Source organism: Thunnus albacares, chromosome 17 (assembly GCF_914725855.1).
Source record: "Thunnus albacares chromosome 17, fThuAlb1.1, whole genome shotgun sequence".
NCBI lineage: Eukaryota > Metazoa > Chordata > Actinopteri > Scombriformes > Scombridae > Thunnus > Thunnus albacares.
This window is the reverse complement of record NC_058122.1, coordinates 19,474,440-19,502,120: the sequence shown is the minus strand read 5'-3', so window position 1 is coordinate 19,502,120 and position 27,681 is coordinate 19,474,440. Positions and strand designations below refer to the sequence as shown.

General features: G+C 39.3%; 2 protein-coding genes across 17 annotated transcripts; one reads left to right on the top strand and one right to left on the bottom strand.

Moving 5' to 3' along the window:
• Positions 1–208: 208 nt before the first annotated feature.
• elavl3 (ELAV like neuron-specific RNA binding protein 3) lies at positions 209–19,266 on the top strand. Of its 14 annotated transcripts, none has more exons than XM_044330478.1 (8): positions 209–734; positions 7,745–7,961; positions 8,050–8,153; positions 10,408–10,561; positions 10,712–10,940; positions 12,012–12,065; positions 12,692–12,730; positions 13,468–19,266. In XM_044330478.1, the coding sequence occupies exons 1-8, from the start codon at positions 726–728 to the stop codon at positions 13,814–13,816; spliced, it is 1,155 nt and encodes a 384-aa protein (XP_044186413.1). In that variant the 5' UTR covers positions 209–725; the 3' UTR covers positions 13,817–19,266. The 14 variants fall into 14 exon arrangements, with proteins under 14 accessions (XP_044186413.1, XP_044186412.1, XP_044186414.1 ...); XM_044330477.1 differs by having other exon boundaries at positions 7,742–7,961; positions 10,715–10,940; XM_044330479.1 differs by having other exon boundaries at positions 7,742–7,961; positions 13,489–19,266.
• prkcsh (protein kinase C substrate 80K-H) lies at positions 2,385–27,571 on the bottom strand. Of its 3 annotated transcripts, none has more exons than XM_044330474.1 (18): positions 27,465–27,571; positions 27,016–27,166; positions 26,085–26,201; positions 25,649–25,744; positions 25,508–25,565; positions 25,208–25,325; positions 24,717–24,846; positions 24,436–24,520; positions 23,176–23,254; positions 22,946–23,029; positions 22,709–22,867; positions 22,525–22,618; positions 21,976–22,045; positions 21,696–21,785; positions 21,519–21,593; positions 21,326–21,425; positions 21,063–21,222; positions 2,385–2,408 (listed from the first exon to the last, which is right to left on the bottom strand). In XM_044330474.1, exons 2-17 carry the CDS (start codon positions 27,104–27,106, stop codon positions 21,076–21,078), a joined length of 1,593 nt encoding a protein of 530 aa, XP_044186409.1. In that variant the 5' UTR covers positions 27,107–27,166; positions 27,465–27,571; the 3' UTR covers positions 2,385–2,408; positions 21,063–21,075. The 3 variants fall into 3 exon arrangements, with proteins under 3 accessions (XP_044186409.1, XP_044186407.1, XP_044186408.1); XM_044330472.1 differs by lacking the exon at positions 2,385–2,408 and adding an exon at positions 19,737–19,958; XM_044330473.1 differs by lacking the exon at positions 2,385–2,408 and adding an exon at positions 19,737–19,958 and having other exon boundaries at positions 27,528–27,552.
• Between the last annotated feature and the right edge of the window lie 110 nt (positions 27,572–27,681).

Sequence of the window (27,681 nt, the reverse complement as noted above, 5' to 3'; positions counted from 1 at the left end):
TGTTCTGAAAGTGCAGGTGGAGTCCTATTCACTCCGCTCTGCGTGTGTGTGTGAAGAGGGGGGCAGGAAGAAAGGAAGGGCAGCAAGAAAGAGGGAGTGGAGAGATGGAAGGGCAGGGATGGAAGAGGGAGGGGAGGATGGGGTGGGGGGTGGGGATGGGGTGGGGGGGGGGGGGCTCTTGGTGATCTCTCCTGAAGGGGATAATGGGAGAGGAGCGCATTGCAATGGCTGCCATGTAGTACCCTCCCTGCACAATTAGCCAATCAGCAGCGCGCTCTGCCAGCCAGGAGGACGCATAAAAGAAGAACATTGCAGCAGAGGCACAGAAGGAGACTGCGAGAGGAGCAGGGAATTATACACACAAAAACAGCAGAACCAGAACACCCTCCCCTGGACACACCCTGCTGAGGATCACTGCTTCTCTTTTTTTCTGAACCATCGCCCACGCCACTCGGAGAGAACGCTCTCCCTCATCATCATCCAGTAGAAAACCCCTTTCTCCTCATTTTCATCCTAAAGAGGACACCTACAATCTCAAAGGGCTGAGATCCCCTGTCGAAGATTGTATTTTTTTTCCTTTTTTTCTTTTTTTTTCTTTTAATTTGGACTCCTGACAGAACAGAAGGGCCATATATATTAAAGGCCGAAGAGCATATAGAGCCTCAGACTTCAGCTTCAAGACCAGTGCAAAGAAGGACCTAGATTTCTTTCATTGTACGTCAAGAATGGTTACTGTACGTATGTCTCTATTTCTCTTATATTTGTAAAGGGGATGTTATACCTGCATGCCTACATTGTATCTCAGTCCATTTGTATTTTATTTGTTATGCACTGCAATACATGCACACATGTGATTTAGCCGTACACAGATTCATTTCACATCTTTCTTACTGATATATGTCTAGTGCAGTTTGTTTTAAATAGAGCTCCATGGCTATGCCAACATGCCAGAACATAGTGGAGCTTTGGGATTAGTGTCCTACGTTTTTATCCAATATGCATTGCTATATTATTATGATAAGATTAACGATCGATAGTGGCAATTAGCAGTCTCACACTGAGTGATGCGCCATGCAAGGCTGCGCTCCAGCCTGCAGTCATCCTCAGCGATGGATAAAGTCTTTATCCTTCCATTTTAGATAGCACAGCTTGTTTGTATCACAGCCGTTCCGACTACCTAAATGTCGCAGCTATGAATAGATTTCTTTAATGATGCAGGAGTCAGGATCTAGGAATTCCGCACGACGGTAGTGATGGAGAGGGAGAAAGACGATGAGGCGCAGGCTTCAGTGGGGTGGGGGGAGGACTGGCTTTCTTTGGCTGGTGCAACACAAGGATGCTGGAGACGGTTTTCTGAGACAAAACATGATGCCTCGGAGGCTGAGGGTCCATCCAACAAGGCAAAGGGAGGAAAAAAAAGGGTCGAGTCACTCCGGGAGGGGGAGGGGGGGGTGGGGAGGAGGAGGGAGATTACGCATCCGTTGGTTTGCATTGAATCAGACAAAGTCCAAATTCCTCAGGGTTTCGTTGCGATGCAACCGAGTAAATGGGCTGGAAATCTCAGAGGCCGCGACAGTAAGGACGCGCACGGACATCTCCATTTTAAGCGCATTTCTTCCCAAGTATCACATCACATACGTTACAAGATGGCCATGCTTGCATCACGCTTGTCGGATAAAAGGAGATGTGAGCGGTGATAAATTAGCTTTGCTCTGTGCCGACGGCTGGATTGGGCGTGTCTCTGCTGGACTTGAGCACACCAAACGAGGGCCTGAAAGCCTCAAACGGCCTACTCCGCTTTACCTCTTGACACGCTCTACGCTTGACAGCAGATAGTTTACATAAGAGGATCAATTAAGACTAGACACATTTGCATTAAATTACAGAAGCCAGGAAATGAATAAGAAACGTGGAAACAGCGTGGAAGCTGCTCGTGGTCCAACTTTAAATTACGTGCAGGTTTGAAAAAAAACCCTGCTTATTAAAGTGAGACATAAAAAAATCAATATACAATTTTATTAGTTTACTGTTTGGGAATTACTAAATTATTATTATTATATCTAGAAATTATAAAAGTGTAGTAGACAAACAAAATAAATAATTAAAGGCATAAAAGGAATATGATGTGAGAGGTGGAGTTGGTTCATGAAATTTAGACCCATGAAGAACTTTGAGATCTGAATTTGAAATGGCCAGAGATATAGTTAGAAAAATGGTGCAAAATGGAAGTGGACAGCACGTTGTTTCATTGTCTGTGAGGCTCAAGCTGTCCACCTGACATGTTTTCAACCTCCAGTTTTTATTTTTCCTCTTTGTTGTACATTACCTATTGTCCCCTTGCAGGCCTAGACAGTGTCACACCGACAGAGGCTGTAGCTCCCCTCCACATGGTCCGCAGTCCTCCATGCCTGTACCGCAGTGCCAAGCAAATAAAAGCGTTGAGTCAGACAACCTTTGCGATGCACTTACACAATTCAAGGACAAGGACAGCCGAGGCCATCACAGAAAACCAGTCTTAACTATTTGATGTTAAGTAAAACGTGCTGCTGGGCCTATAGAATTTCAATCTCTCTCTTTTTTTTTTGGGGGGGCTGGTGATTTAAAAGGTTAGAGGCCATTTTAGACAGTGTCCAAAATATTATGATCATGTTACATTTCTACAGTCAAGACATGGCTTGTCTAACTTATGACACGTTAAATGCAATTGTGTTATGTAAGGGTGATTTGCCTCCTGTTGCCCATGACTTCATGTAATTATCAGCCACAAATATAAAGCCTGTAGGGAAGAAAAGAGGTAGGGAATGTACCTTTCATCTCTAAGACTGAAAAATGAATCTCTTGGGCTACTTTTTCCCTTACAATAATCTTTTTAGGCGACAAATATTGATAATGTACTTTTCATGGCACAGGGCACATCACAACAAGTGTTATTATTGATTGATGATTATATGAGGAAATGACTTTAATCTTTATTTACAGTGGTGGTCATCCGCCCTATACGCCTATTCAATATTGAATTAACAACTATCAATATAAAACTGCTTATTCTGGGAGAGGAAACGATAAAAATCATCAGAATATCAAGGATTGATGTTTGTTTTTTTTTAATTTGACCTATCATGGCGTTTTTGACTTGGAGCTGGCAACTGTAACAATCATTGTTCCCGGAGAGTCCTGCAGCCCCTGGCCACGACACAAAGCGCCACTGTTTACATTAATATTCATAGTGCTGCCATAGCCTCTGCGAGGGAGAAGAGGAGGAACGGGTGGCTCTTTTGTTTGGTCGTTTCAATACGTTTATTCAGCAAAAAGGCGCTCCGGTTCATGAATGCCTGCAGAGCTCACAAGTCTTGCCTTTTAAAAAGGAGAGTAAATAAAAGGCACAGAGAAATCCGAGGGGTTCTGTTATTCATTAATAGCCGTGCATGTTTTTTTTTTTTATTTTAATGACTCGAATTAAAACGTTTTAAAATCCAACAAAAAAAAGATAAATAAATAAAACAGCTCGGTGGTCCTTGCTGGATTCAAGGGGCCTCTGTGGCCTCAAATGAGACCGTCCGAAGGCCACTCCCTTTTTCAGCACGCTGGATAGCGCTCCGCATGCTACAAGGACTTGCAAGACAGATTTGTCTCCCCGAGCCTTTTGACGTTGTCTGCTCCCATCTTATCAAAGCGGCACATACTCAGGGGGCTGAAATCTTTTAGAAATCTTAGTCTGCGGAGCGGAGAATAGAAGGGGAGCCTCAGTGCATGGCTGACATGAGCTGTGACTCCTGTCGTCCTGTTGTTTTACAGCTGCCACCATGATCCCTTAAGCTGCAGAGAGTGTGGCTAATGCCCTTTGTTTGGGATAATCCTGTAATCGGTGTTATTTAGAAGGCTCATTTACACTTCAGCCTAGCATTCAGTTTTGATTCATGCCTTCCAAAAAAGAAAAAATATATATATAAAGCATAATAATGTGGACAAGAGGCAAGGTTATATTTTAAAAGGGAGAAATCGTTGTTAACATCATTGCTGTAATTGTTAGTCATATATCCAGCTGGACTTTTTTAAATGTCCATTTGATTCAAGATTAGTTTTGTCTACACAAAGAAAAAACTAAAACACACTACACACATACAGTTTAAATCTACTAAAATACTAAAATTATCTTTCCTTTTTTGCTGGGACTGCATGCCAAAACAAAATACTTAACCTATCTCTCATATCTAACAGTCATTTAAATTACATTTCTGGTGATTCTTAATGCACTGTAACATGTAACATGGCAAATCTCATGTAATGACAAACTAGGAAACAATAATTCTTCTGTACAGTATAGCCTGCAGTGTTGTACTGTATCTGGAGCAGAAATGAATTGGGAAAGCTGTTTAAATGTACTCAGAAGACAGAGAACATGGTTACATTTACATTTAGTCATGTAATGCTTCTGTGTTTTGTAATTTAATAGTGTACAGTGTAGGTGGTATGTGTGCTTGGCAGTGGAGGCAGGGCTCTTGTTTGCGTGCAAGTCTGGGTTCATGTGTTTGGCAGAGGAGGCAGGGCTCTTGTTTGCGTGCAAGTCTGGGACCATGTGTAGGCGATGCTGATGCAGTACATTAAATATTAAGGGAGATCTCGCAGACCCCCAAAATAGAAAAAAGCAGTTTAGGACACACAGTGCTACCCTAACAACTGGGATCTAATCTTAAAAGAAGATTTACTTTAAAAGATTATTTCTATGACACGTTTTCATCCTTATTAAATAGATAAAAAAGAAATATGTTAAGAGAGGAGGGGCAATGATACGCCATATATTCACACTCAGGACTTCATGGTTACATGATACCCCTGGATTGAGCATTTTTATTGTCTACTGCAGTCAGAAGTGACTGGAGCCTATAGCTTGAGTAGATTTATACTAAGCATATTGTGATTATTCATGCTATTGTAGGCATTCCTACAACGTCACACTGATTTATTGTCGCTTTACTGCAAACAAAACTTGTTAGTGTACAATATAAGTATAATAATAATAATATGACACCCTAAAGATTAAAGAATCCTCTGTGGTTTTTTTTAATCTTTTATATTTGTTTCAAATAACTTCAAAGCATGCTGTTTCTCTCTATTTCTGTATGAAACCTTAATCTTAGTTGCTGCTTGTGTCAGCCAATCTCAGTGCCCAGCCCCTACTCAGTGGCTCTGTGAATTATATAACTTCACACTGTTCACTGGGGATGTGTGTTCTGCCACGCTGAGGGTTATTTCAGTTGGCGAGTCAAATTTGCCCTAATATGGGTTTTTTTTCTCCCTTTAAAATGCTTTTGTCATATTTAGGACACATTCAGTTGCTCACATTTCTGTTAGTCAGATGCATCACATCACACTGTGATCACGATGTATTGGTTCATATAACAATGAATATGACATAACAGCTTGATTTCACCTTTTTTGTCAACATGTCATAATTTCATATCATAATTTATGAAAGCAGCGGGCGTTTTAGCTGTGCATCTAAATTTTTACGGGACAGGGCGTTGCTATTCTCTGTTGCAATGCCTTTGTGTGTAGATGTGTGTTTGAAATATTTTATTTTTAGGCTATCTTAACTCCGTCACTGTGCTCCTTTTCCTCTGTGATGTTTTCCCCTTGTCATTATCAATTTGACTTACAGATATTTCCTACTTCTGCAAAGCCACATCATATTAATACAAAGAGAAAAAAAATGTCTGACCTCCATGCATCTGCTCCTAATACACACAGACGCAAACACACACCGAGCTTAAAGCAAGAAAAGCCATTCAGCCATTAGAAACAATGCAGTCTTTGAGGGACTGTTACCTGGGCAACCTTAGTCGAGGTGAGGCTCAAAGCAAGACAGCAGGTTACACAGATGAGGGGAAAAGGCAGGTTATACAGACCTATTTGTAGATGTTAGAAAAGGGAGAAAGAGTGCAAGACAGGAACACATTCTTTAAGTTATGTGATTATAACATAGAAACAGAAAAATACAAAAAGTAGGCGGATTTAAGAGACAGCGGACTGTGAAAGCCCACATTTCCACACTAGATAAAATTCATAACTCTCATCCATAACTCTCACTCTGTCTGTCATCATTCCTAGGTTACCAATAAAGAAAAGAACTGAAGGAAGCATAACATGTTCTTTCCTCTTTGAGAATTAAAATAAAGCTGGTTATGTGTTATTAGACGACACAGTGACACAAAGCTAGAGGGGCTAATTGCCAAGTAAATATTTCTGTTATAAATAATATTTGTTTCAGGGACTCATATTTGTCTATCAAGTCAGGAAATTCCCTGAATATAATTCTGAAATAATTCTGCCATAGAAGCTTCATTAATTAAGTCCCTTTGTTGCTTTGGACTACATTGTAGGACCCCAAGAGCTTTAGAGGAGACTCGTTTAGCCCTATTAACATACATAATGCCCACCAGTCAGAGATATGCAACAGTGTGAACCCATAATCTGACATAATTTACATTTTGGCCCTACTACCACAGCATGTACATTCATTAAAACTGTTTATCAAAATAGACAATGTTTTTTTGTTACAAGGAATACAGGTACTGGATGCACAAAATATTCAGATAGTACTCTCAAAAAGGTAATGCAAATGCACACACGGCAGAAATTTCAGTTTCATGAGTCAAAACAAAGAACGTAACTCTTAACTTCCGTAGTTATTTATCTAAAGTGAAATAAATGACAGATTTAATCTAACGCTGTGCGACTGAAACAAAAGCCTGTCAATACAAACACAACACAAAAATAACACGTGCAAAAGATAATTTATATGATGGGACATTTTGCATGGAATTATTGTCAATATGAGCTTTGTAAAATAGGATTCAAAATTTAATTAGATGAAAAAAGGGCTTTTAGCACATAATTTATTCTTCTAATATCTAACACAAACACTACAACTACATATACACCACAACATATTTAACATTTTTTTTGCAGCGGTTTTCCATGTAGATTTACACAGGAAATAATGACCCAGACAGAGAACTAGGTGTTGAGGAAAGGAGAGGGAAAGTGGAGCAGGAAGTTTTGTTTCTGACCACACAGATGTTCCCAGAGAATCCCCTGTGGATCAAATTAAGCAACACAGTGTAGTCCAGAGCAACACAAGAGACACAAACACTATAGTGTGCACTAACCCACACCCTTACTCCATTTACAAAAATAAAAATCAGTTGACCACAAAGAATCCTTATCAAAGTCAGAAGAGCAAATGTGTAATCCTAACCTATTTCTTTACCAAACCATGATATTGCTCATTTATTGTAGCATTAAATCCATTTAACATTGTCACTCTCCCTTTTGTCCGTCTTCTTTTGCCCCCCCCCTCCCAACCCCACCATCACTATTATCCATTCCTGTGTAATGATGTAATGGTGTTTGACCCTGGAAGAGAGTAGGGGGAGGGGAGGAGTAAGGAAAAGGGGACTGTGACATCTGCAGGACCAGAGGCAGGGAGAGAGCGTGGAGGAAATATGGGGTGAAATGGGGGGAGGGGATATGATAAATCAGACCTCGCATCCATCTCCGTTTTAGCAATGCTGATTCCTGACCTTTCCTTCAGACAATGACAAAGTGGACAGACTGTGCACGTGGTTGTGTGCATAGTTAATATTTGTAGATGTATTCTATGTTAAATATTAGACATACGCATTGATACAACCATATGTTTCTTTGTGAATTATGAATCTAACACCACCCTCTTCCTCAGCAGATAATCAGCACCATGGAAACCCAGGTGTCCAACGGTCCAAGCGGAACCAGTCTGCCAAACGGTCCTGTCATCAGCACCAACGGCTCAACAGACGACAGCAAAACCAACCTGATCGTCAACTATCTGCCTCAGAACATGACCCAAGAAGAGTTTAAAAGTTTGTTTGGTAGCATTGGAGAGATTGAGTCCTGCAAGCTAGTCAGAGACAAGATAACAGGTACAACTTTGTCTGCACTGAACAAGATATTATCACCACAACTGTTTTTTCAGAATCACTGACACAGTGCCTCTTTCTTTGTCTCCAGGTCAGAGTTTGGGATATGGCTTTGTAAACTATGTGGATCCAAATGATGCAGATAAGGCCATCAACACACTCAATGGTCTCAAACTGCAAACTAAAACAATCAAGGTAAGCAGAACTTTACTCTCTAAAATATCTGCTATTATCATTATTATTATTATTATTATTATTATTATTATTATTATTATTATTATTTATTCTTGATGGCTTGGTGGACAAAAAGAAAGGAAGTGGAGCTTTTGTCAAGGGGGGTTGAGAGAGGTGGCGACAGACGTGACAGAGGGAGGGGAGGAAAACGGGGAGGAGGAGGCAGAAGGGAGCAGTGGCTAGAACAAAGGAAGCGAGAGAAAGAGTGAAAAGAGAAGGGGAGAGTGGAGGTCAGAAAGCAAGGGGCGGACAGCATGCAGAGGTTATTGTGATGGAAATGTAATTAGGAAGCCTGTGACTGTGGTGCACGAGGGTCAGTCCAGGTTACCCCATCTGCCTCCAATCTAGGCTAATTAGGGGCCTTCTTTGTCCAAAAATCAGATGAGGGAAAGAGGGAGCATATTATTAAACCCTACCTCCTTCCATCCCCCCCGAACGGATCAAAGTAGATCAAAGATTACTGAGACAAACTGCAGTATTGGGAAATTGAATCTCTGAAAGAGCAGAGCAGGTGATCATCCAACAGCTGTCCATGAACGAGGATGTTAATTCTGACTTATGACTGATCAAATAACAAGCTCTAAGCAGGAAAAGTGGAATACTTGATTTGGTTTCTTTTTTTTGAAGAACGAATATGTGTAGATTTGTATATAATTTTGATTCACTGTATGCATAAGCTTTGAAAGACAAGATAAACAAGATAAAACTTCATACACTGAAACAACCATGTAGCAGGGGTGTTGAAATTGTTAAATTATTCCACTTATGTTATGACATTCATTAATAATTTGATGGGTCTATTCATAGATCAGTCAGTTTCTAATTAATTTCTCAATCATTTATTCTGAATTTTTAAAAACGACTCCTATGGTCAATACTAGTTTTCTCTCCTAGATTTTGCAGAAGGCATCAATAGAGAGGGGTGAGGCTGTGATGAAGGGGGCAGAAGTAGAAGGGTAGGGAGTAGCTCAGAGAGCAGAATGCCAATGACAGGATTAGAGGCCATATGGGCTTCAGGCACCATCTGTACTGTGGGAGCGACAGGGAGAGGGTTAATTATAGGGCAGCCTCTGCTCCCCAAACGCAGCAGCTCCCCCCTGACTCGTCCAGAACACCCTAATCACTGCACCACACAACCCTCCTGCTCATACAGTCTGTCTGTGTACACAATAGCCACTGGTGCTTAGTGCTGATCGATGAAACCAGAACACCTGTATTCACTTAAAAGATAATTTACAAGTTCTTTTAATTCACGTCACAGCTTCATTTGCTCAAGCAAAGCAAAATCTATTTTAATGCTACAAGTATTTATTGAAAAGTACTTGAACATTTATATTCATGACACCAAATCATATACATAAGATCTCTAAAACCAATGTTTGTGTGTTGTCAAGTTGTCAAGGATCCTGCAGGTCTTGTGATGCATTTACATTGTTTGCTGTTTGCCAGTAGAGCTGTTCTCCCCCAGAGGATAGAGACAAAGGAAAGAGGCAGGACAGGGAAGGCAGCTCTGCCTATCTCAGACAACACTCACTCTGTCTCTCCATCACACACAAACACAACACTCACAACAATGCACTGAACTGGACAATCTATCATACGTGTTCACATTGTGCCATAAAAACAAAAACCTGAATATCTGTGTGACTTTTACAACCAATCAGATATTCCTCTGCAGTGTAAGATGTAGAATATTATGAAAGCAGACCAACAGAAAACCATAAGGGATATAAACACAGACGCACCAAAAATGGCCGTGCACTAATTAAGTCACTGGTGAATTCAGGAAAATACGTCAACTAAAGCCGATGTTTTTCACTGCAAAACAAAGCTGACACTCAGGCTTGTTGACTGATGATTGGTATCAGATTGGGTAATGGTTACATTCATCACACAGTGGCTTTGACAGTCTCGCAGTGGCTGAGTGTGAGCTTAAAGGCACTGATTAATTCCACAGATAGCAAAGAGACAGTTGGGTTTGTGGAGATGACGAATAAGGAGGAATCAGCAGGGGTGAAAATAAAAACTTGTTAGTAAAAATGTGGTTTGTTGGCAATTCCTCTGAAACTCAATCCAATTACTTCAGAGTTTTTGAACACATTTCTTAAGTTAAAGTGCTTGTTTTTCTCAGATTTTAGCACTCTGAGACAAACTTGCGGTTTTTGGGCTATATAGAAAATGCACGTGACTGATTTATTGCCTCTCGGTTTTATAGGTATCATATGCCCGGCCAAGCTCAGCTTCTATTCGTGATGCCAACCTCTATGTGAGTGGACTCCCCAAGACGATGAGCCAGAAGGACATGGAACAGCTCTTCTCCCAATACGGTCGCATCATCACATCCCGTATTCTAGTGGACCAAGTTACAGGTATCGCCTTATTTAACTTCCCATGCTGCCAATCAAGCACCATTTCTTATTTTTCTGGATTAATTACCCTGAGTCAGGCCAATGAGACTGGTAAGCAGCAACAGTCCTTGATGCCAAGGTAGTAACATTGGTCTGTTTTCTTATTCGGAGCAGGCATATCACGAGGAGTGGGCTTCATCCGGTTTGACAAGCGAAATGAAGCAGAGGAGGCCATCAAAGGTCTGAACGGACAAAAGCCTTTGGGTGCCGCCGAGCCCATCACTGTCAAGTTCGCCAACAATCCCAGCCAGAAGACAGGCCAGGCCTTACTGACTCAGCTGTACCAGACTGCTGCCCGCCGCTACACAGGGCCCCTGCACCACCAGACTCAGCGTTTCAGGTACTGAACCTTTACCAACCTCACATCACTTGTGAGACCGTCACTAACCAACAGATAGTCTGTAAAAAGCTACTGTTCCAAGACCAAATCACAGGTCATCCTGCTGTGTTGCCTTGCTTAAGCAAAACTAGTCTGCTTAAAGGGGAACTCCATCGATTTTACACATCGTCTGTTTACAGGTATTGGGGACTACTACATACATACTGCATATGTGAAAAACACTGTATAAAGCCATTTATGGCTCCAGAAGGAGCTGCACAAAATCTGATAAATTGCCTCAAGTGATGTCACTTAAGGTAATGTCTGTTGATGCTGAAGACTACAAGTTTGAAAATGAAAAAGAAAATGAGGGTGTGGAGCTAGAAAGAAGTGAGGTTACCAGAACTCTGTGGCCCGCTTCTCCTCTCTGTATAAGGCTAGTGGCTTGAGGCAACATTAGCCGCTACTAGCATAAGACACCCGACTCTGTACAGTTGAGTGAATCAAGTAGCCAGGGTAAGGATATTGACATGAAAAAAGAATGCATGGAGTAAAAAAAAGACGGTATCTCTGGCTCGGCTGCATCGATTTTGATCCTTTAAAAAAAACAGGTCCATTGTGAATCAACAATGTTACAGGAGAGCAATGTTAAATCGGTGGAGTACTCTTTTAAGCAAACTCAACATCCCACTATTTTATGATCGCAGTGTTAGGTGTGTCAACATTTCATTGTTTTACTATGATATGGAATATCATTTCTGAGTCAACAGTCAGAGTCAAGTCAAGTTTTTGACAATTATCAAGCCTCAACTACACTGCAGAAGTGTTTAGAATAAATGTGGCTATGTTCAAAAACTATCCACCAGATGAAGTGGCACACCCCAACAGCAAATGTGGTCTAGTTTTATAATAAGAAAAATTGGATGTTCAAAAATATTTTAAAAAAAAACATTTTTTTTGTCAATATTAACACAACTAATTAGTATACTACTCATTTAAGCAATATGAATTCCTTATAGTACAGAAGGAATTGGCAATATGGCATTATCCCTCCTTCTCACTCTTTTTCTCTGACTTTCTTTTAAACTGCAGCGTGATCCCTTCACTTGGAAAGGGACCAGATCCAAATAACAGCTCAAAACCAATGTAAGAGACCAGATTTTTCCAAGTACAATAAAAACCTAAAGCTACATAATTCTTGGTTTTATACTGACTTATACTGAACCTTTAAATTTTGCCTATACGTCATAGGCATTATAGGCATCACAAAGAAATTGCCAGACTTTGGCCACATCTATGTGTAATTTTGAATAAAGACATTTCATAAACATTTTCATTGAAACATACAAACAATTGTAAATAATAAGAAGTTATTTAAGGGCGATGCAATGCCTGTACCATAAAAAAAATACCTTCTTAAGTTTGGAATGCTTTCTTACTCAGTATGGATAATTTTGTTGAATCAACAGATGTGATATGACCTAGGTTACAGGATTTGTTTATCTTACAATTAAACTTCTGAAGGGGAATCTAATTTGGAGCTTAAACAACTGAATTTACAATGAACAATAAATACCAGCTGAGACACATAATCCCAGGACTATTTAATACCCCATCAGTTTGTGGTTGGATGGTTTGGAACTGCGTTGCAGTGAAGGATGCCCTCTGCAGGCCAGCTGGTGAAGGAGCTACATGTTAACTGAAAGCCCCCCTTCCTTGTAGATCGCATAACTAACTTCTGCATCCCCTTCATTCTCCCTCTTGCGTTGCAGACTCGACAATTTACTAAACGCCAGCTACGGAGTCAAGAGGTAAATGCTAAAGGTGTACTTTCAAAAGCATCCATGCCAAAATAAAACCTCAAACAAAGTGCCCGGAATACCACCTGCTGACTTCATCTTGAAATCAGATATAATGGCCATAATCCAGACAACAAAATGCTGTCTGCAACTGTAATAAGCAATGATGCAGCCTTCTAACAGCAGGGTATTCTGGCATGGCTTTGTTTAACCTTTTTGTTCTTTTGTTTTAATTAATAGAAATAATTTATATGTATTTATTTATGAACTAACATTGTCAGTTTCAGTTGCTTTAATGTCCCCTTTTTTTCACCAGCATGGACATACCAGATTCCGTTTGCGTCTCCTCTGTTTGCTCCAGTTTTTGTATGATTTGATTCCAATTTGCTTTTCATCCCTCTCTAGGTTTCTGTGTTTTGTTCAATACTGTGATTTCAGTTGAACATTGTGATTCATGTGTTTAATTCTTCCAGAGGCTTTGGTCAGCAGAGAAAATGAGAAAATATGCAGATTGTGTGGGTGTTTGTGTCTCAGGGAACACAGTGTCATTTTGTATGAAAGCAGGTAGTTTGGAGCCACTGTGGTGCCCACACGTTTATCCACTTACTGTACAGCAGAGGGGATGGAGATGGGGTCCCCCGACTCCATAGCTGACTACAAGCTTTATCATTTCTCACAGATACATGCCCATAAAAAACAGTGTAGAGAATTGAATGTTGTGTGGAACTTCAGAATGACACCCATGGTAGCTCTCCCACTCTCTTCCCCAGATTCTCACCGATCACCATTGACAGCATGACAAGCCTGGCTGGGGTCAACCTTACTGGTCCAACTGGAGCCGGCTGGTGCATCTTTGTCTACAACCTGTCCCCTGAGGCGGACGAGAGCGTCCTGTGGCAGCTCTTTGGGCCTTTCGGTGCTGTCACCAACGTCAAGGTCATCCGTGACTTCACCACCAACAAATGTAAGGGCTTTGGCTTTGTCACCATGACCAACTACGATGAAGCCGCCATGGCTATCGCTAGCCTCAATGGCTACCGCCTGGGTGACCGCGTGCTGCAGGTTTCCTTCAAGACCAGCAAGCAGCACAAAGCCTGAGAGAGAGGCTGCTGGTGCCAGCTCCTTCGACCTGCAGGGAGAGCAACCTGAGCTCCCTGTGCCATCACTCTACATGGGCCTGGACTGAGTCTCTCTCTGACACATTGTCACACAAATTCATAATATATAATCACAAATACAGACATGCAGATTCACACACACGCACACACATAACCAAACATATTCATACGCAAGCATACACAAGTCAGAGTTTCAAACAAACACACTAGTGGAGTTTTTCTTTTCTCTTTACACAACATGCTAGTCCTTCCCTATATTTGCCTGGATTGAATTAGAAGGGGTACATAGCTGGTTTGTTGGGTAAGGGTGAGAGCTATCTATTTAGGAGACAGTCTAACGAATGTGACAAAGAATGTGCGCTGAGTGCTTTGATTGAATTCAGGCAAATAATGACAACTGATGAACAAAACGATCAAAAATTTAAATGAACGAATATGTGCAATTTACCCAAACTCTTACCCCACCATCTCTCCCATTATCTTGCTGGAGAGGATGTAGTCACTTTTTTACACTTGGGCATTTTGAATCAGCGATTTTTTTAGATCAAAGAAAATTAAATTAAAAAACAGTGTTCTCTTATATACGTCTATTAAAATATAACTATATATTCAATATTTAAGGTGGTTATAATAGCCGAGTATGTAAGCATTTTCTAGAAACTTTGACTACTGTTTCCTGACCTGCATTAGGTGGTGCCTAGTGTAAAGGCAGTTTCTCTACCCTATGTGAGCTTGTTAGCTCAGACCCAATATGATTTAGGTGAACTAATGAATACTGGTCACAGAAAAGAGTAGTCCGAAGGCCATCAGAATCACTCTTTCCCTCACAGTCTCACACCAAACAACACAATAGTACACTTATGTATCACAGAAACACAGTTCAATAATTACTTACTAGAAGATATACACATATTTAGTCCACTAAAACAAAACAAGTTCCTGTATTTTTCTAATCTATCCTCAGGATGGATTCAACACAAGCAGACTGTCTGTGAACACAGAACAGATTGGCAGTGTTCATTAGTAATTCTCTGGTAGGCTAGAGTGACGAGAGTGAGGGGAAAACCGTTTCACCATAACACAGCCACTTCAAAGGAAAATACCGGTGTCTTTTCACTTTTTGCATCATTTCTTTTCATTGCACCTGTATTTTACATTATCCACAGGCCATGTTACTTTGCACAGCTTTGTCAGCCATGATTTGGTGTGAGATGCCTTTAATTGAAAGGTCATCTGGTGTAAGAGGTAAAGAGAAAAAGCCAACAAAATGTGAAAGACAACCAAATTATATTGTTCTCTGTACTCAAGAAAGGTTATATCTTCAGATTGATATAGAAAATGAAAGCAGGAGATTTAATAGTTATAATATGATTATGATCCAGGTAGCTGCAATTCTGAAATAAATGTCAAACACAACCCATGGACTGACCAATGGTCTGGGCAGGTCTGCAGAACACAGATGAGCAAAAACTCAAGAGCACCGGTATTATTCTTCAGTCTAGACTCTAGTGCACAGATAGAAGCTCCCTGAGTAAAAGAGCTAAAAGTTTACCATTCAGCGGAATACATGGGCTCTAAAGTAACAACATGCATAGAGCAGATTAAGAGAACTGCAGTTCCAAATGACCGAACATTTAAAACTGACTTAGTCACATGTGTGAGCGATGATATCTGGCAATGCTAAAATTATCACTGATCCTTTGAGGAGAGAGATTACCAGTTCCTCCAGTTTTGCCAAATACTCCTCAGTTTTATTTTAAACCCCTCTATTCTCTTAAAAGCTTCCCAGAAACTTTGAACTCCTGCCCTCTCAAAAGACAACTGAACAACATCAAGCCTGCAAATAAGTGTCATAATTATACTTCTGTTTACTACAGAAAGGTATTTTTATTTATTTGCTTCAGATCTGTTTGGCACTACCACAAAAAAAAAGCATTTCTCAAAATATCCCCAACAACCCAATTGCATGAGAATTATTTATGGCACCCTTGATGAAACATTAAGGCCAACCTGTCTAGCTGAAATGTCTGTTACAGACCAGACTTAAGATTTACCATGGGGAGAGCTAATGTCTTTCAATATGAAGACATCTGCACATGATAATAGATTAAATAAGGTCAACTATATTCAAGACATTTTTGCTTTTGCTTTTCTAAATGACGCTGTGTTAGCCAAAGAGGACGATCTCTTTGAAAGGATTACATTAGAGATAAATCTATTTTTATACATACAAAGGAACAAGACCTTGTGCTGAATTTTTACAGATTCTTAAGCTTGGAAAAATTGGGACATCGCATGGCTTTATTTTAAACCCTCTGATCTTTGCAGAGCAAGGGGGAACAAGCATGCGGTGTATGGGTGGGGATTTAGGGAGGGGGCGAAGGAACATTGTATCTCATACAAACTTAACCATTCAACCATATCAAAAATTTTAAAACAAACTTGACAAAAACAAATCTGATGTAAAAAAAAAAAAAAAAAAGTTCGACTAAACAGTTGGGGGTATAACCTGACAGACACATCTATACTTTTGAGTGCTTATACACACTCACATCTCTTGTCCTGAAGTTGTGTACAATGTTGCTTCAATGATGGTGCAGTGAAGTGAAGTTCTTTGACTTGAGAATCCCAGACAAAGCTGCTGTAAGACCGGCTCGTTGCCCAGCTGAAAAACTGAATTGCTGCTTGCAAATAAAAAGGTAAAACGCAGATTCATAATGAACATTGAGCATGATTCTTTATGATTAGATAGATTTGATTTTTGCCAAAGAATTGCTTTGCAAGTCAGTACCAAGAAGGATAAATTAAGACTAACTATATAATTCCCCGAGTAATTGCTGTACAAATCTATGTTATTTATTGAAAAAGGACCCTCTACAATTTAAGTTATCATTACTTTTGAATATCTAAGTTGCGCATATCAGTTTGCATTTGTAAATCCTAAAACCATAAAACCAAATGCTAAAATGAAACAGTTGCAAGCAATCCCATTTGCACACATTTCATGCAGACACCGAATGATAAAAAAGGCATATCAAAAATACATTACTGATGAATCAACTCACCTCTTGACAAAGGAAAATTCCTATGCATCCATATAATATACTTCCCCCAACATTTATATCATCTGCTTTGTCTTGTGACGAATTTAATCCTTTAAAACTGTTAACATTGCACCACTTCAAATACTTATTCTGGCACCTTTCGATCTTACTCATACTGTTTCATTCCCCAAAATACTCTGAATGATTGTTGCTGGTGTTTTCAGAGCTGACCACATAAAAAGGACTAATCTAGCTATTTTGGGTCGGGCAATTTGCAAGAGATAGTAGGATCAAGCACAGTAGGATCAAGCACTTGGTGAGACCAGTGATAGACGTTAGGAACAACCGAGATAACAGACCACGTTGAACTGCAGCTAGAGTTGTTTACCCAGCCATGTCCGATGTAGTACAGTCAACCCACAAACCAAACCCACAGCCCGAAATAACCTTTCATACACAGTCTATACAAAGACCCTCACCTAATGTACAGTAGAGAGCCAAGGACCATGGCAGGAAACAGTACTACACTGCTTGAGCAACAACAATAATCATTTAAAAAGACAAAAAAACTTTCCTATGGAACAGTAAGTGCAATGTGCTTTGTTTTTATATTGACTGAGAACAAATGATATATATTTTTTAAAAAAGAAATTAAACGTCACACTGAAAAGGTTTGCGGAATAGTGAAAGGAACAAAAGTTCAGACAAAAACATTAAAATGAGCAGACTCATTAAGAAAATCAAACAAGCAATGAGAGCTCTGATCTATAACTTTCCATAATCACTTCCTCAGCCCCTAATTTGTGCTCTGACCATGCAAGCTCAAACAAACTGCATGACGGCTGACTTAATAGAGCAATTCTCAATGACCTTGAAAGGAATACTGTCTAATATATCATCAGTTTTAGCCCATGTCAATTTCAAATATCATTTTTTTTTTCCTGTAATTTATTGATTTCATTTACATATCAAGACTCACTTGTTAAATTAGCGTATTTGTGTTGTTGATGTTGCCATAGAGAACACACATGGGTCAAAGATTATGTTTGGTTGCATTGATTGGGTACAGTTTGTTATTTTTCTTCCATTATTTAATTAATTGCAGTTTTTACAGTGTATGCAGATTTTAGACTTAGTTAGATTTTTTTATTTCAATCAAACTGTGTTCGATTGTGTTTGTAAAAGTCTGTGGTAGCTTTTGTTGCAACATAAAATAATTTAAACTGAAAAAATTCAAAATAGCGCCAACAAACTTGTATTATTTGGGCGACTTTAAGCTTGTAGTTTTAACTTATTGTTAACTTAAAAACTATTTATTATGATTATTATTATTGCCTCGTATAAAGTATGTTTTGTGTATATTTATGGTTTATTTCATTATATTTGCAAGTTTAAAAGATTTTAAGTTTGCCAAAATTGTGGTTACACCATTTCGTTTCTTAAAAGGGGGACAAATAGAAAAACAGCTTTAGAAGTACGATTTGGAAACGTTCTCCATAGTCAAAGAATGCACTGCTATATTTAACTAATTGAAGTGTATAAACATACATGCTGTGTGCTAGATGTTATGCCTTTACTGCCTGTGTTCTGTTTGTCTTGTTAAATGAAAATCTTTTAATTATTTAATCTAATCACAGTCTTGTTTTTTCAACCACTCGATGAACCCCTGAGACATGGGACAGCCCCTGTAGTGAGGCTTTGGCCCATTTGAGGGTCCAGCAACTAGCCAGGAACAGAGGGGGATGTCCTAGGTTTGACATGCTCACAAGATGCTTTCCTGTTTATGCTGATGGGCTGATTTACAAAAAAAAAAGGATATTAAGGGTTCTGTTTCTGTAAAAGCATTCTAATACTGAGATCATCTGTATCAATTCCCATATCAATTTGTGCTATTGAAACAATGATGTTCTTTAGGGTCAAGATGTGTTTGGAAACCCAACCAAGAGCTCCGGCAAAATATTACAGAGCTCAGAAAAGCTGCAGGAAGGTTTTCTTGCGAGTCTCTAGGGTAGTAAAGGGGTGAGTGGTCCTTCTGTTTCTCAACCAACTGTATTTTGTGTCTATTTATTTAGAAGAGGGGACGCAGTAACTTAGTGATGTTTTTCTTACATTTTCCTGGAATGGTAGAACAAATCAAAGGTGAAAATGATCAAAACAGTTCGGCTGACACCAATGTCAGCAGATGAAATACAAAATCTCATACTTCCAAACATGACCAAATGAACAATGATAAAATTTAACAAAGAAAAAAAAAACCTTTCAGTTTAGTCTAGGATATTTATTACTGGGATTTCAGCTGAAGACGCTTGAAGACTTTTTCATGGAATTGTTTAATTATTTGTACTTTACATGCCAGAAAAAAATAAAATAAAAGTTACAAATATGAGTGACCCAATTTTTATTGACTGTCAAAACAATATTATTGAATATTATGAATAAACTTAAGTAGGTAATTTTCACTAATGATGTATCCACATACACTAAGATGACCTACCTTGTTTCGATGATGAAAGAAGCAACAATAAAATGCAGATTAGTATTTGTTTGATTCCAAGACATGTTTCCTAACTCCTTCCAGTTATACAGTAGTAGTTTATAAGTAGGTATACATATATACAGAATATTTTATATGGATTAAATAAGTGCAAAATCTGTACTGAGTACTATTAAAAAGGTAGAATATATTAATGCTAAAATAAATGTGTGGAAATGTGTTATTTCCCAGTATTAATATGTTGAAGTATATTTAATTACAAGTACGGCTATAATTAATTAATGTATTGGGAGCTTAGTAATAACTAAATGGCTATACTGAACTGCAATGGCAGAGTTAAAAATTAACACAATAGTTTGAAATATGATAAAAGGAACTTTATTTGAAAACAATGGAATGACATTACATTTAACACTCACAAGAGAAACAGCACAACATGTAGAAGTGGAAGTTTAAAATGTAGACAACAAAACGAATCATTGGAATTTCCATCATTTAGCCTTGATTGTTAACCACTAAGGTGGTGCAGCTCACAGCATGGCAACTTCATGTTGCTGCAGTGACTGTGGTCCCTCAAGAGCAACCTGCAAGAGTGAGCGCAAACATGTTAATTTCAATGGCTTGTTTGTTTAAGTCATGACTTCCTAGGTGTTAGAGGGAAGGGCAATTTATTTGAAATTAACCCCTGTTGGTTTTCTTTCCAAGGACTAAGCATTTACTGGTGATGTATCCACTTCTTACGTTATTTTAGGGTCAGCACTTACATTTGGTTTAAACATTGTGTTGATTTAAATCCATTACACATTCAAAAATGTCTGTTGTCCCAGACCCTGTCGATTTCACACCGTTGCTACACCTCATATCTATTCACTCTGTACAGCATTGGGGTGGGGCATGATATATGATATATCACTTTACATTGCTTATAGCCACAGTAACAAAGATATCATCATACGAGCTATTCTGTGATATGCAATATATTACAAGCCATTGTAATATCTGTAATTGCAAAAGTATGTTTTCGAAAAGAAAGAGTAAATCAGTTGCATTGTAAAAACATAAATCAAATTTTTATGGCCACTTTGATGGAGAGCCTGTGGTGTGATTTGAATGTCAAACAAAGTTACGCTGCAAAAGAGTTAAGATATCTGCAGTAAAGGAAGGAAGCACTGCAGTACAGCAAGAGGACACATCACTATATTGTTGCCAGTTTATAGATAACGAATCCAAAGAAAACCCAACACAGTACAATAGTACGTATAGGTCCATCTCATATACTGCCCCATTAAATTCTTACCATTCGATAATTCTCAATCCTCTATTAACTTAACTAAATCGAACTCGAATGAAGTTGCCATTACCTTGCTCTTGTTGATGTCCTGCTCTTCTTCTAAAATGAAGCTGTACCTGCACAAATAATTTCTCCTCGCAACAAAATGCTAACATGCTATACTTTCATATTATACAGCTATGACTGTTATTGTTTTTTTTATTTTGCTTCAGTAAGCATCATGTAGGAAAGTTGATCAGCTGTTAATTGTAAGTGCTCAAAAAAGATATTTCAAGAACCCAAGAGGAAAAGATATGGTTGCAACACAACAGTATGTGCTGCACAACATGGTGTGAGATTGTCTCAATTCACCATTAAGGTTTGCCAAAACAAACAAAGAAAAGTTGGAGTTACTCACAAATCAATTGGATCTAGAGTTCTACATGCTCATGAAGCGCTGGATCCGGGTTCAGGGGCTCCTGGCAGACAGCAGGGGTGATGAACTCCATCAGGTACTCACAGCGACTAGGCTCTGAGGTAGATGTCACAACGGTCTCCTTTCCACATGTTAACTTAATCTGAAAGACAAAGATTTCATATTTTCCAGTGCTTTGTCAAATGGATCATCACATGGAAAAAAAAAACCAATCAGCCGTTGAAAGAGACATGGCTGAGACTGACCGTGGTGGATCTGTTGGGGCCTTGCCAGCACCCTGTTCCATGTTCATACTTCATCACAGAGTGGATGTCATCCTCAGGACCTGCCCACTTTCCCCATGTTCTGCAGAGAGCAAATATTCATTACTTCCTAAGGAATGGGTCAATTGTGTATCTAAAACAGTACAAAACAGACACAACACAGATGTTCCCTTACCCCAGGTTAGTTTCTGATCCACCATACTTGGGTTTCTGGGTTACTCTGTTGAATGGACAGAGCCTGTAGATGTACCTGTAAGCAAAAGTATGAACTTAGCCCTTCAGAAGTGGTAGCTTATACTAAATGATAATGGAGAAATGCAAAACATTTTCTCCCATAAGAGTGTGTACATACTCGCTAGTAGTTAACTCGTAACACTGGCTATAGAGGTAGGCGAACTCAGCATTGGGTCCGAAGTCAAAGGAGATTTCCTTCTCAAGGTTCCTGCAGACAGAAATCAAATCCAAATTGTGATCTTGTTTATATCATAGTTTTCAACTAATAATACACTGTTTGAGAAACAAAATCATCCACTGAGGCTGTTGATCGTTAAGACTGCAGTTGTGGTTACAAACACTGATTGCATTACTAGCGAAGAAGCTCCGCCTGCTTCATATTCAGACCGAGTACTTACCTGATTTGATCATCCACTTCGCGGAGAGCTCTCTCAGACTCATCAAATTCATCCCTGGCTTTCTGAGCAGCTGGGAATCAGATGCACTGAATTAAAATACATCCTGACCATAAATTCAGTCCACACCCATACACACACATATATATATGTGCTTATATACACGCATGTATATACCCATTACATTGTTGCTTGAAAAATTACTTAAATTAACTGATTATCTAAATAGTTGCTGATTAATATTCTGTTAATTGACTAATCAATTAAAATCGACTAATGCAGCCCTACACACACACACTCATGCATTAAAAAAGCAGCAAACAGCAACAGACAGCAAACCTATTGTTTTGTTCTTCTGATAAATAATTTATTTAGACAACCAGAATGAGTGATGACTTTTAAGTTAGAACATTAACATTATATAGGTAATGCAGTCACTTTTTTTCCTGGTATTTTACAGCATGACTCAATTACTCATAACTGAGGACTGGCTGAGTCACTCGGTCTTGTATACACACACACACACACACACACACACACACACACACTTACCATCAATGAGGTTCTGTGTTTCTTGATCGTAGGGTGGCATAGTCCCCTCATCATCATCATCCTTCTTTTCTTGAGTCTGCGTCGTAGGAGGGCTCTGCATATCAAACACAGATAGGGTGACTCACTAAAATAAAACTTGAGAGTCATCCAGCATAGGTTTAATGGAGAAACTCAGTGGGCTTACCTTATAGTCTGCCTCATCTGGATCATCATCATCATCCTCTTCATCATCCTCCTCTTCTTCCTCCGGGATGTCATCTTCAGGGTACTGCTCGGAGTCGTTGTCGGAGACCGGCTCCCTCATCTCCTCCTGAGGAGTCTCCGCTGGTGCTGGTGCTTTGGTCTGGTGCCAAGAAAGTCTCAAATTTAGATTAAAAGCTTTTACACATGGAGTTTACCAGAAGAATAGTAAGGTTCTTACCTCTGATATGTATTTTTCTTTGAGGTTATTCCAAACCGTCTCAAATGCTCCTGTATCTACTTTGTCCATCCCGCCCAAAAGTCCCTAAACATACCAAAGACAATATTCACATTTTGATTTCTTCACCTCCTTAAGACGATTTTTTTTTTTTAACACTTGCATTTAATTACAACAACACCTTAACAGCAGTGTGTTTTTACAGGGACATTAAAAAAAAGACAACATTCAACCTGAGCTTCTGATTCTGTGAAGGAACCGTCTGAATCTGGGTCAAGCTCAGAATGGGACAGAAGTTCAGTCACGGAGACACTGAAATGAACAAAAACACATCATTCACTCAATTATAATAACAACTTCTTATATATTTACAAGTCAGTCAATGGCTGCAACTAAAAAAAACACTGAATTACTGTCACAATGACCAGTCACAGGGTACACGAGAAAGGCATGGATATACAATCTTTTTAAACCAGGGAGAATATACTCTCAAACATGATTTGTACAGAAAAGGTATTTATATGGATGTAACTACAGTTCTTTAAAGAGGACCCATTATGCACTAGAGTAGTTCTGCAAAAATCTCTTAACTTAAAACTTATTTATCTTACACTGGCCCTTTATGCAGCCCCTCAGTTCAGCCTTTGTCTCTTAACAGGTAGTCTTAGCTCCTGTCTCTTTAAGGCCGCCCTCCCGATGAGCCCACTTTGCAGAAACAGCCACAGTGATGATGATGTTTGATGAAGAGCTGCAGATAACCAGCACACCTCCAACAGATAAACTATTTATTTTACTTTGCCCTGCTGTGTAATGGAAAAACACAGCATGCCATCTTGATTCTAGTCATGGCTCGGCGTGACTACCCCCAAAACAATGGAAAAATGCCATCATGTTAACAGAGCGGAGAGTTGAACTGGCGCTCTGTACATGGAGCAGACGACCATATAAAGAAATCTGTCAAGAGCCGACGTCGGCTCGGGATGAGAGTAGAAAAAAACCGTTGGAAACAGAGTGTACATAGTGCTGACAGGGATTACTTCTACATACGTTTACCTCATCATTTGACACTTTGGCCATGTTTAATATGAACATCTGACATTGTAACGTTACATGTGACTGAATATAAGGAAAAGCATAATAGGTCCCCTTTAATCCAACTTTTATGATGCATGCGTGTGTGAAGTTGAGCAAAAAAAAAAAAAAAATCAGTAAAATGACATTCACAGAAGAGTTTTCTGTTGAAGGGCAGTATATTAGTGTATTTATATTTTTTTCGGTGAAAATGATATGTAAAAATAATCGCAATATGATTTATTTTGCACATCATTCAGCCCTAATTTCCAATAACAACAACTTAAATTATATATTCTCACAGTTTTAGAAATTCTGCTCTGCTATTCTTGTTTGCAATACTTGATTTATTCTTACAGTCGTCCCTGGTAAGCTTCACTACACTCTGGGTGATAATAATTCTGGGGGGTGCTGATACTCACAAGCCATCTGCATCATCATCCAGTTCAAGAAACACCTCAGCCATTTTAGCCTTGTCCTTCTCCATGCGAATCACAGCTTTTTGATCTGAAACAAAAAATATAATTTGATAGGCTCTTTCTGTTGCATTATCAGCAATTCTGATCACTCACACACACACACTACTACACAGTGTTACATGTTTTGCCTGGATTCAAATATTTAGATATTCAGGCAATGTACAAACTAATGCAATGCTCTGGATAAACCGTATACAGTGATATATTTTCATATCTTATATTACCTTCCCAGGCCTTCAGATGGCGCTCTTTAGCTTCTTTCTCTGGCTGCTCTGCTGTCTCCTTCACAGTTCTCAGAGCCTCCACCTTCTCTTCCAGGTCCTTCTTATTAACTTGAATGTCTGAAATTTTAGCCTGATGAGATAAATTTAAAAAATAAATTTTACCAAATTAGAACAACACAATAGGTTTACTCCAGAGAAAAACTGCTGTCAGACGCAGCCACAATAAAGCAACAACACTGGACAGATTGAAAGCTGCTGTAGTATAATTGACCTAGGTTACAAGGAAGGCAAAAGGGCCTTTCACAGTCCAATAAACAAAAGTGGGCCACCAACAACCTCACTGGAAGACCTGACATCTTGTCCCTTCTAAATTAGCTTAATTCTTAGGGTTTTTTTTAATATCTGATCTAGAATCTGAGATCCATATTTCAGAGCTTTGAACATGTTTTCTCCTAAATACAACCTCCCAAAGTTTTTTTTGTCATTCACACCTTCTTGTCCTCTAGGCCCCTCTTGGCCTCCTGGATAAGTTGCTGTTTAAGCAGAAAACCCTCCTTAGCGATCTCTGCCATCTTCTGGAGGCTTTCTCTCTCTTTGCGCCCCAACTCCCTGCAAACCATACATGAAATTTAAACAAAAATGGCTCAATAACTACAAAACACTTAACGTTTAATGGAAACTCAATAGGCTTTTACATTTCTGTTGGGAAAAAAAACAATGTTTGTTATTTAAAGTGTCTATGGAAAAGGAAGAAATCAGGCTACAAGTGTGTAATCCAAAAACATTCCAACCTGCAGGTGTTTTGACAGGCAGCCCCACTGTTGTACTCATCTGTTGTGTCACAGCAGTCTGTAGAGAAAACACTGCCATTAAATAAAATCCTGGCCACACTACACACATTTTAACACTCTTAAAGGAGGAAAAATTCTCACCGCATATTCCGTCATTGATGCGTGAAGAAGGGATGAAGGCCGGTCGGAAACCTGCATTGGTGCAGTGGAAGCTGCCATTGGGACAAGCAGCAGTACCTGCAAGTAAATGAGTGAGAGTTTGACACTAGAAGACTGTTTTCATATTCATCTACTAAAAGTGGAAAGTTTCTCTGTGCTCATTGAAAATCTGATTTTAAGGAGTGGGGCTATGAGCATGATTCGTGACATCACAACTAGTTTTGAAGCCAACCCTGGTCCGATATTCAACTTACACAAGTGTGATGTGGAAACTTGAAGCCTCCAGTGGACAAACACTGAGAATAGACTTTACAGGGAAGTAGGAGACATCTTGTGTCCAACAGTTAGACATCTGGGATGAAATACAACTTAATTTAACTGTTGCATTTAAAGTGGACAGCACATAGGATATACACACCTGGCTCATCAGAGCCATCCTGGCAGTCACAGTAGTCATCATTCACTCTGTCAAAGGGAATTGAACGGGAGCCATCCAGGCAAGTAAAAGGTTTGCCCTCTTCATAGAACTGCTTTTCTGTCAAGGTTGAAGAGTGGAAATGAGTCAGTGCCATGACAGCAGTGGTGGAAGAAGTATTCAGATCCTTTACTTAAGTAAAAGTACCAATACAGCAATGTAAAAATACTCCATTACAAGTTAAAGTCCTGCATGAGAAATCCTACTCTAGTAAAAGTACATAAATATTAGCATAAAAATGTACATAAAGTATTGACATAAAAGTAGTGGTTTGGTCCCTCTGACTGCTGGAGGCGAGGCTAGTTTCAACTCCTTTATATATGGTGATGGTTCCCAACCTAGGGGTCAGGCCCCTTCAAAAGCCACCAATTAAATGTGAGGAGTCGTGAGATGATTAATGGGAGAGGAAAGAAGAAAAAACAAAGTTCTGACACACAAATTTGTTTTCGGTTTTTGGACTTTTTCTCTAATCTTTGATTTTGGTGAAATATTGGATCATTTGAAAATGTATTGATATAAAACCATGTGAGAAGTTTAGAGGGAAAAATCTGAGTAATTCAATATTGTGTAAAATCTTCATCTGAAAAGTAACTAAAGATGTCAAATAAATGTAGTGGAGTAGAAAGTACGACATTCCCTCTGAAATGTAGTGGAGTGGAAGTACAAGGTAGCTAATGGAAATACTCAAGTAGAGTACAAGTACCTCAAATTTGTACTTAAGTGCAGAACTTGAGTAAATGTATTTTGTTACTTTCCACCACTGCATGACAGCTCTAAAACTACAAAGAACTGATACTGAACTTTCACCCCGGTGCAACAGACACAACTGTACTCATGGATCTTATAAGTTGTACTTATTATTATAAATGCTTACTCGATAGAGGGACACCGCGAGGACGCTGGACTTCCACCGCTGAGACTCCAACACTCAGCAGCAGCAGCAGGAAGAAGTGCTGACAGGTCATTGTGAAGGTACAGGTACACCACTGGCTCACTTTACCGAGGTTCAGCTGCAGGGAAACCGTCTGTCAAACACACGAAAACTGCAAATGAATGCAAGAAAACACTATACACTATACACTGAACATGACGTGGTAGGGCTGTTAATGGTATAAAAGACCAATGTGGCAATACAACATAACGCATACAGTTACGTTTTGAAGTCAAGTGCAACGACCTGGTTAGCTAGCCTAAAGCTAACAAATGAATGCTAGTTAGCCAAACTGGCTAGCTGTAAGCAACAATCAAACAACAAATTAACAAATAGCGGTAAACAAAAATACCAAGTACACTTATATACATGTTACAATAACGCAAAATCACCTCTAGCGCGAAATTTTTGTACGTTTTTCTTCTTAGGATAGCAAGCTAGTGGCTAATGATTACCTGTCATTACACCGTCTAGTTCCTTATCAACAAAGCGCATGCGTATATTCCCAGCCCTCCCTGTTTTGTCTCGCTTTGATTGGACAACACGTTCTTTGTCCTTTGTGATTGGTGGAGAACTGTGGCAGAGGTTTCTGGGTGTACTTCACGATGC

Excerpts from the sequence above, each read along its gene's own strand:
- elavl3 (XM_044330476.1), top strand. Across the intron at positions 12,066-12,691 it reads AATAACAGCTCAAAACCAAT|ACTCGACAATTTACTAAACG; the intron begins GTAAGAGACCAG and ends CTTGCGTTGCAG. Across the intron at positions 12,731-13,467 it reads GCCAGCTACGGAGTCAAGAG|CTCTCCCACTCTCTTCCCCA; the intron begins GTAAATGCTAAA and ends CACCCATGGTAG.
- prkcsh (XM_044330474.1), bottom strand. The coding sequence starts at position 27,106 with ATGACCTGTCAGCACTTCTTCCTGCTGCTGCTGCTGAGTGTTGGAGTC. Across the intron at positions 24,847-25,207 it reads GGGGCCTAGAGGACAAGAAG|GCTAAAATTTCAGACATTCA; the intron begins GTGTGAATGACA and ends TTATCTCATCAG. Across the intron at positions 22,868-22,945 it reads AAGAAAAATACATATCAGAG|ACCAAAGCACCAGCACCAGC; the intron begins GTAAGAACCTTA and ends TCTTGGCACCAG.